The sequence below is a fragment of the Populus euphratica genome, unplaced genomic scaffold, assembly GCF_000495115.2.
Source record: "Populus euphratica unplaced genomic scaffold, PopEup_1.0 scaffold129.1, whole genome shotgun sequence".
Classification (NCBI taxonomy): domain Eukaryota; kingdom Viridiplantae; phylum Streptophyta; class Magnoliopsida; order Malpighiales; family Salicaceae; genus Populus; species Populus euphratica.
This window is the reverse complement of record NW_011499907.1, coordinates 982,832-993,552: the sequence shown is the minus strand read 5'-3', so window position 1 is coordinate 993,552 and position 10,721 is coordinate 982,832. Positions and strand designations below refer to the sequence as shown.

General features: G+C 30.2%; 1 protein-coding gene across 1 annotated transcript in view; it reads left to right on the top strand.

Annotated features, from left to right (window-relative positions):
- Positions 1–6,687: 6,687 nt before the first annotated feature.
- Positions 6,688–10,721, top strand: part of LOC105133515 (zinc finger RNA-binding-like protein) — a 5,435-nt gene continuing 1,401 nt past the window's right edge. Inside the window, exon 1 of the mRNA XM_011037552.1 lies at positions 6,688–7,158. Coding sequence (XP_011035854.1) covers positions 6,817–7,158 — 342 coding nt within the window. The 5' untranslated portion in view covers positions 6,688–6,816. The remainder of the gene's footprint in view (positions 7,159–10,721) is intronic.

Sequence of the window (10,721 nt, the reverse complement as noted above, 5' to 3'; positions counted from 1 at the left end):
CATACAGTTTTCAAGATTGGTTGGGAATCATTAACATGTGGAATTGCGAGAGATGAGAGGTTGGTGGCCGTCAGACAATTTAAAATTTTGTGCAGCATATGGCATCAGAGCAAAAGGTAGTTCAGTCACCTAACATATACACATGACATATTACCTCAATCTGCATCATATTTTATAATCAATTTTCTCTTAGTTGTGATCTAAAAGAAAACTTATGCATTTCATATTCTTCACTTCTCAACATTTAAAGAGGCTCCTTATAATCTTATGCTAGCAGCTCGGCTAAGAGGAAGGCCAATAGTTCCTGCAACTTATAGGATCAAGCTGCTGCTAACAATTAGCTCATGTTGGGTATTAGCTTTTCTACGATGGAAAGCAATATAAAAACATTTTTAAGACCTTACCTCGTATCTTAATTTTTTTAACTAATTAAATTAATAAAATTAAGCACAAGGGACTTATATAAGTTTAAAGAGCTTTTATTTAAAAAAATATATTAAAGAGTAATATAAAATTATTCTTAGATCTCATTTCATACCTTAAGCTTTTGAAAATTAAGCACAAAAAATATATTACAGAGTAATATAATGCCACTTTTAAAATCTTACTCGATAATTGAAACTTGTTAGGATTGCCTTTGCAAACAAGGCATAATCTAGTTCAAACATTGTCGTGTCCCTCATGAACAAGAGCCAAGCTTGAAGGCCAACAAGCTGCTTTGAGTCTCTTTAGGCTTGAAGCACAGGTTGCTTTCATGCAACTGAAAAATGCCATGTTAAGAAACTTCACTTGTAGAGCAATGATGGAGAGAAGCAAGCAGCCCTATTGCTCCACAGCACCTTCTGGATTGATGTTGTGTGACAGTTTCATCTAAGCTGAGGCCTTGTATTGTCAAAAGTTTGTTTATGTAAGAAATGAGAAACACTTTGACAAGAAATCTAATGTGGATAAAGAGGTTGAGTAAATGCAATTAAGAATTGGCGTTGGCAGAAGTATGATTATGGAACCAATAATCAGACTTCGGCCACCTTTGCAGCCATTTCTATTTTGGATTTTCTGCTTTCGTTTTCTTTCTCTTTTTCAGAAAACCAAGAACAGAAAATGAAAACTAAAACACATAATTGATTGCATATTTATGTTTTTTTTTTTCCGAGATAAGATAATTATAAATTCTATAAATTAAGACTTGTACTCTTAATAAATTATGTTTTCAATTATGAGTAATATAAGAGTTGATGGCGTGGCATTTAGGTTGATATATACCAGAACCTTCCCAAGTCAAGAATGCTCTTGTGGTGAATGTTCTGTTCTGCAACATGGGAGTAAATTTGTCCATGAATTCACTGTGAATTTGAGGGGAAAAGGAAAAAGAACTTGTGAATCTTTCTCTTAGTTACTGATAATGGCTAGGTTATTTGATAGTTTCATAAAATTTCTTGGTAGCCTGGTGCTTTTGACAATCAAGAAACATCAACTTAACATTCTTTCCAATGTCGACGGAATAAAAAATATCGACAGAATAGAAAACTTAAACGAGAAAATTTCTGATAATAATATTTCATAATCTATCATGTTGGCATTGAAAAATACCGACGGATCTTTATTATATATCGACAGAATATTTTATCAGCACTTTTCATTTTCAAACAGTGATTAAATAGATTTCTCTAGAAAATATTTTATCCATAACAATTTCATTTTAATTCTATCCTTTTTCTATAGTGACATAATCATTCGAAATCTCTTCATTCTTAGTGTTACTCTTCACTATTTTGAAAAGCCTAATTCACTACAATTATTGTTTCTTCGAATATGTCCGCTTCTTTACTTTTTTGTCTCATTACCTTGAATCTTCCTGCCTTTTCTTTTCTTTCTTGGATTTCTTTTTATCTTCCAAACCGATAGACCTGCCATGCTTGTTTTTGTCTCTTTTGGTGCTATTGTAAGCGCAATTGAAAGGAGATGTAGAGCAGACAATCAAGAAACTTGGATGAACAAGTAAGAGTGAAGCATCATTATTGATGCAATTTCCTTGTATTTCAGGCAGTGAACAGTTGTTTGTGGAAGGTTTTCAAAATCTCCTCCAAATGGATTTGGTTGTAACGTGCAAGAAAAGGCAACAAACCATACCAAAAGAAAGATAATAACATCAACGTAATAATCTTTCCAATGTCTACGGGAAAGAAAACTCCGAAGATAAAGTTTTTAACGGTAGTATTCCATCACCTATTTTGTTGATATTAAGAAATACCGGCGGGATCTTTATTATATGCTGACGGAATATTTTGTCAGCATTTTTTAATTTTTCATGCAGTGATTGAATAGATTTCTCAAGGCTTTTAGCTTTTTCTTTCTTGGATTTTGTTTATATTTGAAACCGATAGACCTACCATGCTTGTTCTTGTCTCTTTTGGTGTCAATAAATCCATTTGCAGACTGATTTGCAACCCTTTACAGATGAGTATTCTTCTGAACTCTTCCTGTTAACATTGATCTGTATGGTGATAAAAACAGAGGAGTCAGAGAGATGCATTCCATCCAAATTTCTTGTTCTCTCAACATTTGTCTTTCTCGGAGTATTGTTTACCCAGATTGACAATCGATGAAATGCGCTGTAAGAACAATTATAGTCAATTGTTTAAGATATTTAATAATTGAAGAAGATTCAAATCCAACATAAATTCCTAGTCTCCTTTGTTGACCCATTTTTGTGCGTCCCTGGGGGGCAATTGAAATATATATTTGGTTCTTGATCGAGAATTAATATATTGGGTCCCACAATTTTTTTTTTATAAAAACATATATTTTCCTTTTTTATTCAAGAAATCTAAAAAAATCAGAAATTTAAAATCCAAAAATATTTTTAATAAATACACAAGTGGATCAACTCCTGAGATGCAATAGATCAAAACACCATAATAATAATGAGATTGATGTATTATTGACAAGATGTGCTAGAGAAAGACTTAATGTAAAGAAAATTAAGTTTGGAAGTTATTTTGACCAACATTAGAAGAATTAAGTAAGTTCAAGGGCTCAATTGAACTTATAATAGGCTTAATTGAAGCAAAATTGAGTTTGAAAGTCAATTAGATCAAAATTAAAAGAATTAATTAAATTTAAAGGTTTAATTAAACTTCTAATAGGTATATTTAACTTATTTAAGGATTAATTAAAAGAAATTTAAGGTTGAAATCCAACTTGACCAATATTGAAGAATTAATTAAATTTAAGGGCTTATTTAAACTTCTAACGGGTTGAATTGACTTAATTAAAAACTTAATTAAAATAAAAATTAAGTTTGAAAATTGTTTTGGCTAAAATTAAAAGAATTAATTATGTTCAAGGACTTAATTAAACTTCTAATGGGTTTTGTTGACCTATTTGAAGAAAAACAAGTTTAAAGGCCTAATTTGGATCAAGTTGCAAAAGTTGGAAGATCAATGACCTATTTTAACCTTAGGAATCATAGTTTAATGCAATCAAGAATTTAATTAAAAGAAATTTAAAGGTTGAAGATTAATTAATTATTTAATTGAAAGAATTCAAAATTAAAGATCAAGGCGCAAAAGGTACATGCATTCAAAGACTAAAATTGATCAAATCAGAGGTCAATTTGAAACAAATTAAAAGTTTGAAAGTTAATAAAAGTTAATTTCATAATTGAGAAACCAAGGATTGAGTTGTCAAAGGCACACAATTTAAAGGATTTTAACCAATGTTTACAAGGATGCAATTGCAACAATTGAAGTTTTTGATTTAATTAGGGATATAAATGTTGAAACTAGAAGAATATGGGCAAATTTGAAAATTTAAAAAGCCTAGTAAAAAAACCCTAATTTTTAGGGTTTAGTAATGAATTACCACTCAAATTTAAATGAAGAAATTAGGTGATGTGTCATTTGGTCACTATTTTTCTTTTTCTTTAGTCAAGAAAGGTGATCGAGCGACCATCTTCAGATGAATAAATGTGATATCTCCTCTACATATTTCAGGTCTATCAATAACATTTTTATATTCAGTTTCTATAATGAATTCACCAAAGCACTCTATTCGGATAGCCTCAACTAAAGAAAAAATTCACCCATAAAAAAACAAACTTTAAGATTGTTTTTTCAAGCTAGGACTCGATTCACAAAGTGACAAAGGAGAGACCAAGCACCACCATAACTTTCAGGAAAAAGGTTTTAGAAAATAAAAAAAGAATAATAATCTTTCATAACCACCTACCTTTTATAAAAACACCATGGTTTTGTAACTTCTTAGTTTATCTTTACTTATAAAAGAGAGGTGTTTTGCAAAAAAAAAAGGGGTTAATGAGAGAAGGAAAAGCATGGAAAAATTGAGATAAAAATTCTTGAGACGATTGAGAAAAAAATACAAAAAAATAATGTGCAAAGTTGAGAGAAAAAAAGAGAAAAGAAGAAGGGCATAAAACCAACATTTACGAGCAAAGGAAAAGATGAAAGAAACAATAAAATCTAGTAAAGGAAGGTTGCATCGGTGTAAAAGATATATTTTAAACTTTGATAAAAAGGTATAATTTAATGGGCACACCCCTCCTTTGATCTTTATTAAGTTCATTTTTTATTGTTAGTTCTTCATATTATTAGTTTCTCTTTCATTTTAGAAGCAACATACATTGTAGATTACTAAATTCATGGTTCGCATGATATCATGAGCTGACACAATTTTTTTTATCTAAAAAAATGTTTAGGAAACAATTATATTTTTAAAGAAGTGAGAGAAATTCTATAATTGGGTTAAATCTTGATTAATTTGATAATATAATTAAAAAAATAAAACAACAAAAAAAATTAAAAAAATATTGCCCCTAGACAAATTTGGGATAGCATATGAAACATGTGATTAAAATAACTCTATAAAAGTATAATACCATAAAAAATCAATTGTGAAAAAGGATCTAGAAAAAAAAATCAATGTCAAACGATGATATTAAAAAAAAATAAAAAAAATGATGTCAACTCTTAGTAACTTTTTAAACTTGTGACTCGAGTCATCAAACTAAAGGCACTATATATGAAAAAAATTATAAAACTCAATCTCTATAAAATAAAACGTTGAAGGATTAAATAAAATAATTAAACAAAAAAAAATAATATTCTATAAACTTGGATTGAATAGTAAAATTAAAATTAATAAAACTTTTATAAAAAGATAAAAAAATCCAAAGAATAAGGATCAAGTTGAAAACATCACTGCATAATAAAAAATTGAACACGTAGAATTTTTTAACATGTTTTTTAATATAAAAAAAATTTAAATATAAATTGAAAAATTTGTGCATGCCTCTAATTAAATAAATCAAGAACTATTGCATAATGAAATGAAAAAAAAGTCATCCAAAATAAATAAAATTAAAATAAAATATAAAAAGTAAATGAAGATATTTAATATCATAAAAACATGTTATTTATCTTATTGTGTTTATTGTGTTTGATGAAATTGTTTATTAAAATTAATTTGTAATAAAAATCGATACACATAAAATTTATTAAAAAGAATTAAAAGAAAATTATTATGTAAGACTGTATATATTAAAAAATAAAAAAAAATGATATATATATATATATATATATATATATATATATAGAATTTAAAAACAATAAGAATTAAGAGCTATAGGTAGAGATTATGAATTCAAATAATAGGACCATATATTTTCTTTATCTAAATAACATTCAAATACACATGTACATATGTCATTCATGCATTCTCATATTTTCTTAACATTTTCATTATTAAAATGAAAAGTCACAAAGAAAATATTATTGCAAGACATCAAATAATAAATGCATATAAATTATATAAAATATTATTTACGAATAAAGCCTCTTCGAGAGGCTAAGAAGAAATAATATATATTTATCTTTTTCAAGAGATAAAAGAAATTATATAAACTCATCCTCTTCCATAGATTAAAAATCATAAGAATTTATCTTTCATGAGATCAAATCATAACCTTTTCTAAGGATTTTTTTTATTAACTCCACTATCTTTTCATAATTTCATTATCTTCCAAAACTCTATAATCATATATGTTTTGATTTAATAAATAAAAATAAAATGTATATTTACAGATGATTTAGAATGAAAAATGGAGAAAAATTTCATGCCTTGATATGATTTGACTGTGATAATGTTATATAAAATTAAAAAATAAATAAAAATAAGAAAATCTTGCAACCATCAGATTAAAATGATCTTTTATATTAATATGATCTTTTATTTTAATCTATTTATAAGAAAGAGAAATGAATGAATAGAAGAAAATAAAATCAATATGCATTTCATAATATATTAATAACAATAGTATTTTTTTTCTCCTATATACCATAGTTTTTAAACTAAAGAGACAGTTTGTAATCAAGTTACCAAACAATTTGTGATCAATTCTTAATTTTTTAGATAAAATAATATTATTTTTATTAAAATAAATAAATAAATAATAGTTCTAGATTTAACTAGGTTAATGGATTAACTTGAGTTTTTCATCAATTTTTTTTTAATTTTTATTTTTTTATAAATTTAATTTGATTCCAGAAAAGCATGTATATCTTTATAGAGCAGATATATAAGTGGAAAAAGAAATCAAATTCAACCATTTTCTTTTAAATTACAGCAGATATATAAACGGAAAAAAAATAATCAAATTCAACCATTTTCTTTTAAATTTTAGGGCAAAAGTAATTCTTGAAAACCAATTGTTGTCCTGTTATTTTTATTTTTTTTCCATCAAAAGATTCATACATGTCTTGACACAAAATAAAAACACCACAAACTCATAAAATTCCCATGGAGTACGCAGCAGCAGCATATCCTCAAATGCATCAAAATCAAAATGCAAACCCTAACCCACCGCAGCCACAGCCACAACCACAACCACACCCAATCTCTACTTCTTTATACTCTTCTTATTACTATCCTCCTGCTGCTGCTGCTGATCCCCAAAACCAGCACATTACTACTCAATTCTACACCGCTGACCCCACTACCAGTCTTACGCCTCCTGGGGTTGACTCCTACACTAACTACCCACATCTTGCCTACTGTTTCGATCCCAATTCCAATACTTGGGTTGCTAAGGAAGCTGTTCGGCAATATGGGTCTGCTCCTGCTTCCTTTCCTGCTCCTGTTGTAAGTGGTCGGTCCTCTGTTTTTCACTTTTTTTTTTCCGGGGTATCTTTTTTATTGCTATATTCCTTGTGAATTATTGAGTGTTTATCAGGATTTAAATTTTGTGCTTTTATTTGTGAATTGTGGGCTTTGGTATTTTTGTGGAGATTTGTAGAGGGTTTTTTGATTGCTGAGAAAATATGGCAAATGGGAAAAAATTCTAGAATTTTGTGAACTAGAAAAGAGTGTCGTTTGGCTTCTGACATTATGTTGGAAACTGAAATAAAACTAGAGTTGTGAATATAACAAAGGCAACCAAATTCATAGAAAGAGAAAGCTTTGATTTGTTTCTTCCAGTATTAATAGTAAATGTGAAATTTTAAGTTTTGGTGTGATTTGATAATGAGTGCACCAGAGGGAGAAATCAAAGTGTTGTTGACAAAGTGATCACGTCTGAGAATTGGCGTGGTGATTTTTTCTTGATTATGGTGATATTGTTGTATTCGAAAAAGAAAACTAGATTGGAAAATTACTTGCATCTGCAGAAGATTACGCTTGTTGAGGCTCTAGAAATTCTCAGTAATAATCTTTTAGTTGGAGGACTTCCCTTTTTATACACAACTTTGTCCTCAAACCATTTCACCAACCTTCTTGCCTTGACCCAGCAAGCTTGATTATGGAGGATTTATTGATTTAACTTTTCAAGCCGTCCAAATTGTTGGGCTAGTGATAAGTTCCATATGGATGCGTGATTTATCCTTTCAACTATCCTGCTACAGATCGGATTGTCTATTTGTGGATGCAAGGTTATGAGTTTGTTTGAAAGTGATTTTGTTATGGGACCCACTATGCATGCCAAGAAAAAAAGTACATTTTTTACAACACATGTTCCTCCATTGCTTGGATTAATATTGTCCAGATTCTAGAGCTTTTCAGTTTACTGTTGATGCTCCCCCCGCTTCTCTGGTAGCTTATTTTACACTAAGAGTGGCATGTTGTAATATGACTTTCACAGTCAACTGTCATCCAACGAGTTGCGTGTATTTTTTTTTTTTCTAATGTTGTAGAATGCCAATGTAAATGTCTCATAATGAATGGTTACTGCACATATACATCCTGAAGAATTTTTTTTTAACTCTAAACTTCCAAACGGTGAAGCCATATATTGTGCACCATGCTTAGTGTATCAAATAACAAAAGGAATAATACTAAATATTCTTGAATTTTAATAAAATTTTGCTTACTAAATGACATGGAAGCTTGTGATTGGAGTTTATTGTTCCATTCCATCATTGGATTCATATCACTAAATGTGATAATATCCCACATTCCATGGTTTGTATTCCACATTCCATGGTTTAAACAGCTTTCTTGCATAATGAATGCCATACCATTTAGTAAACTAGTCTTAGGAAGAATGTTCAAGTAGTCTTAGCACTAACCAGGCTAAATTAACTGTAGAAGGAAGGGGTTTGAGATCAAGTTTGTCCTATAATAGTTAGCTTTGACTATATTAGTGAGGCTACACTTATTGAATGAACTATGGTTTTTTATGCCATCCCTTGAAATAATTTTCCGTATTGATGTTGTTTAGCATGTGTTAGAGGGAAGTACTTTTTTACTCATGTAAGTAGTGTATTGTAAAGGACTATTTAATACAGTTACTCTCAATGCTAAAGCTGCGAGGCAACCGCATGTTACTCATGCTGCTGCTACTCTTCCAGTTATATTAATTTTACAATGAGTAATGTTTAAGGTGTGCTCGTGTTGAAATTGAGCACTAGATTGGTGGTTGTTGAATACCTTGGCAGGATATTCTGATGCAAATCCCTAGTTTCTCTTACAGAAAAAAGGACGAAGTTATCTTTGGCATAGGCAACTTAATTTACACTAAGAGTGGCATATTGTAATATGACTTTCACGGTCAACTGTTATCCCAACAAGTTGCATGTATTTATTTTTTCCTAATGTTGTAGAATGCCAATGTAAATGTCTCATGAATGGTTACTGCACATATACATCCTGAAGTTTTTTTTAACTCTGAACTCCCAAACAGTGAAGCCATATATTGTGCACCATGCTCAGTGTATCAAATAATAAAAGGAATAATGCTAGATATTCCCGAATTTTAATAAAATTTTGCTTACTAAATGACATGGAAGCTTGTGATTGGAGTTTATTGTTCCATTCCATCATTGGAGTCATATCACTAAATGTGATAATATTCCACATTCCATGGTTTGAACAGCTTTCTTGCATAATGAATGCCGTACTATTTAGGAAACTAGTCTTAGGAAGAATGTTCAAGTAGTCTTGGCACTAACCAGGCTAAATTAACCATAGAAGGAAGGGGTTTGAGATCAAGTTTGTCCTATAATAGTTAACTTTGACTATATTAGTGAGGCTAGACTCATTGAATGGACTATGGTTTTCTTCTGCCATCCCTTGAAATAATTTTCTGTATTGATGTTGTTTAGCATGTGTTAGAGGGAAGTACTTTTTTACTCATGTAAGTAGTGTATTATTGTAAAGGACTATTTAATACAGTTACTCTCAACGCTAAAGTTGCGAGGCAACGGCATGTTACTGATGCTGCAACTACTCTTCCAGTTATATTAATTTTACAGTGAGTAATGTTTAAGGTGTGCTCATGTTGAAATTGAGCACTAGATTGGTGACTGTTGAATACCTTGGCAGGATATTCCGATGCAAATCCCTAGTTTCTCTTATTGAAAAAAGGACGAAGTTATCTTTGGCATATTGGTCCTCTTTTTTTCACTTTTTTTCTGGGTTATTTTTTATTGCTATATTCCTTGTGAATTATTGAGTGTTTATCAGGATTTAAAGTTTGTGCTTATATTTGTGAATTGTGGGCTTTGGTAATTTTGTGGAGATTTGTAGAGGGTTTTTTGATTGCTGAGAAAATATGGCAAATGGGAAAAAATTCTAGAATTTTGTGAACTAGAAAAGAGTGTCGTTTGGCTTCTGACATTATGTTGGAAACTGAAATAAAACTAGAGTTGTGAATATAACAAAGGCAACCAAATTCATAGAAAGAGAAAGCTTTGATTTGTTTCTTCCAGTATTAATAGTAAATGTGAAATTTTAAGTTTTGGTGTGATTTGATAATGAGTGCACCAGAGGAAGAAATCAAAGTATTGTTGACAAAGTGATCATGTCTGAGAATTGGCGTAGTGATTTCGTCTTGATTATGGTGATATTATTGTATTCGAAAAAGAAAGCTAGATTGGAAAATTACTTGCATCTGCAGAAGATTACGCTTGTTGAGGCTCTAGAAATTCTCAGTAATAATCTTTTAGTTGGAGGACTTCCCTTTTTATACACAACTTTGTCCTCAAACCATTTCACCAACCTTCTTGCCTTGACCCAGCAAGCTTGGGCTTGTCTATTTGTGGATGCAAGGTTATGAGTTTGTTTGAAAGTGATTTTGTTATGGGACCCACTTTGCATGCCAAGAAAAGAAGTACATTTGTTACAACACATGCTCCTCCATTACTTGGATTAATATTGTCCAGATTCTAGAGCTTTTCAGTTTACTGTTGATGCCCCCCCCCCCCCCCCCC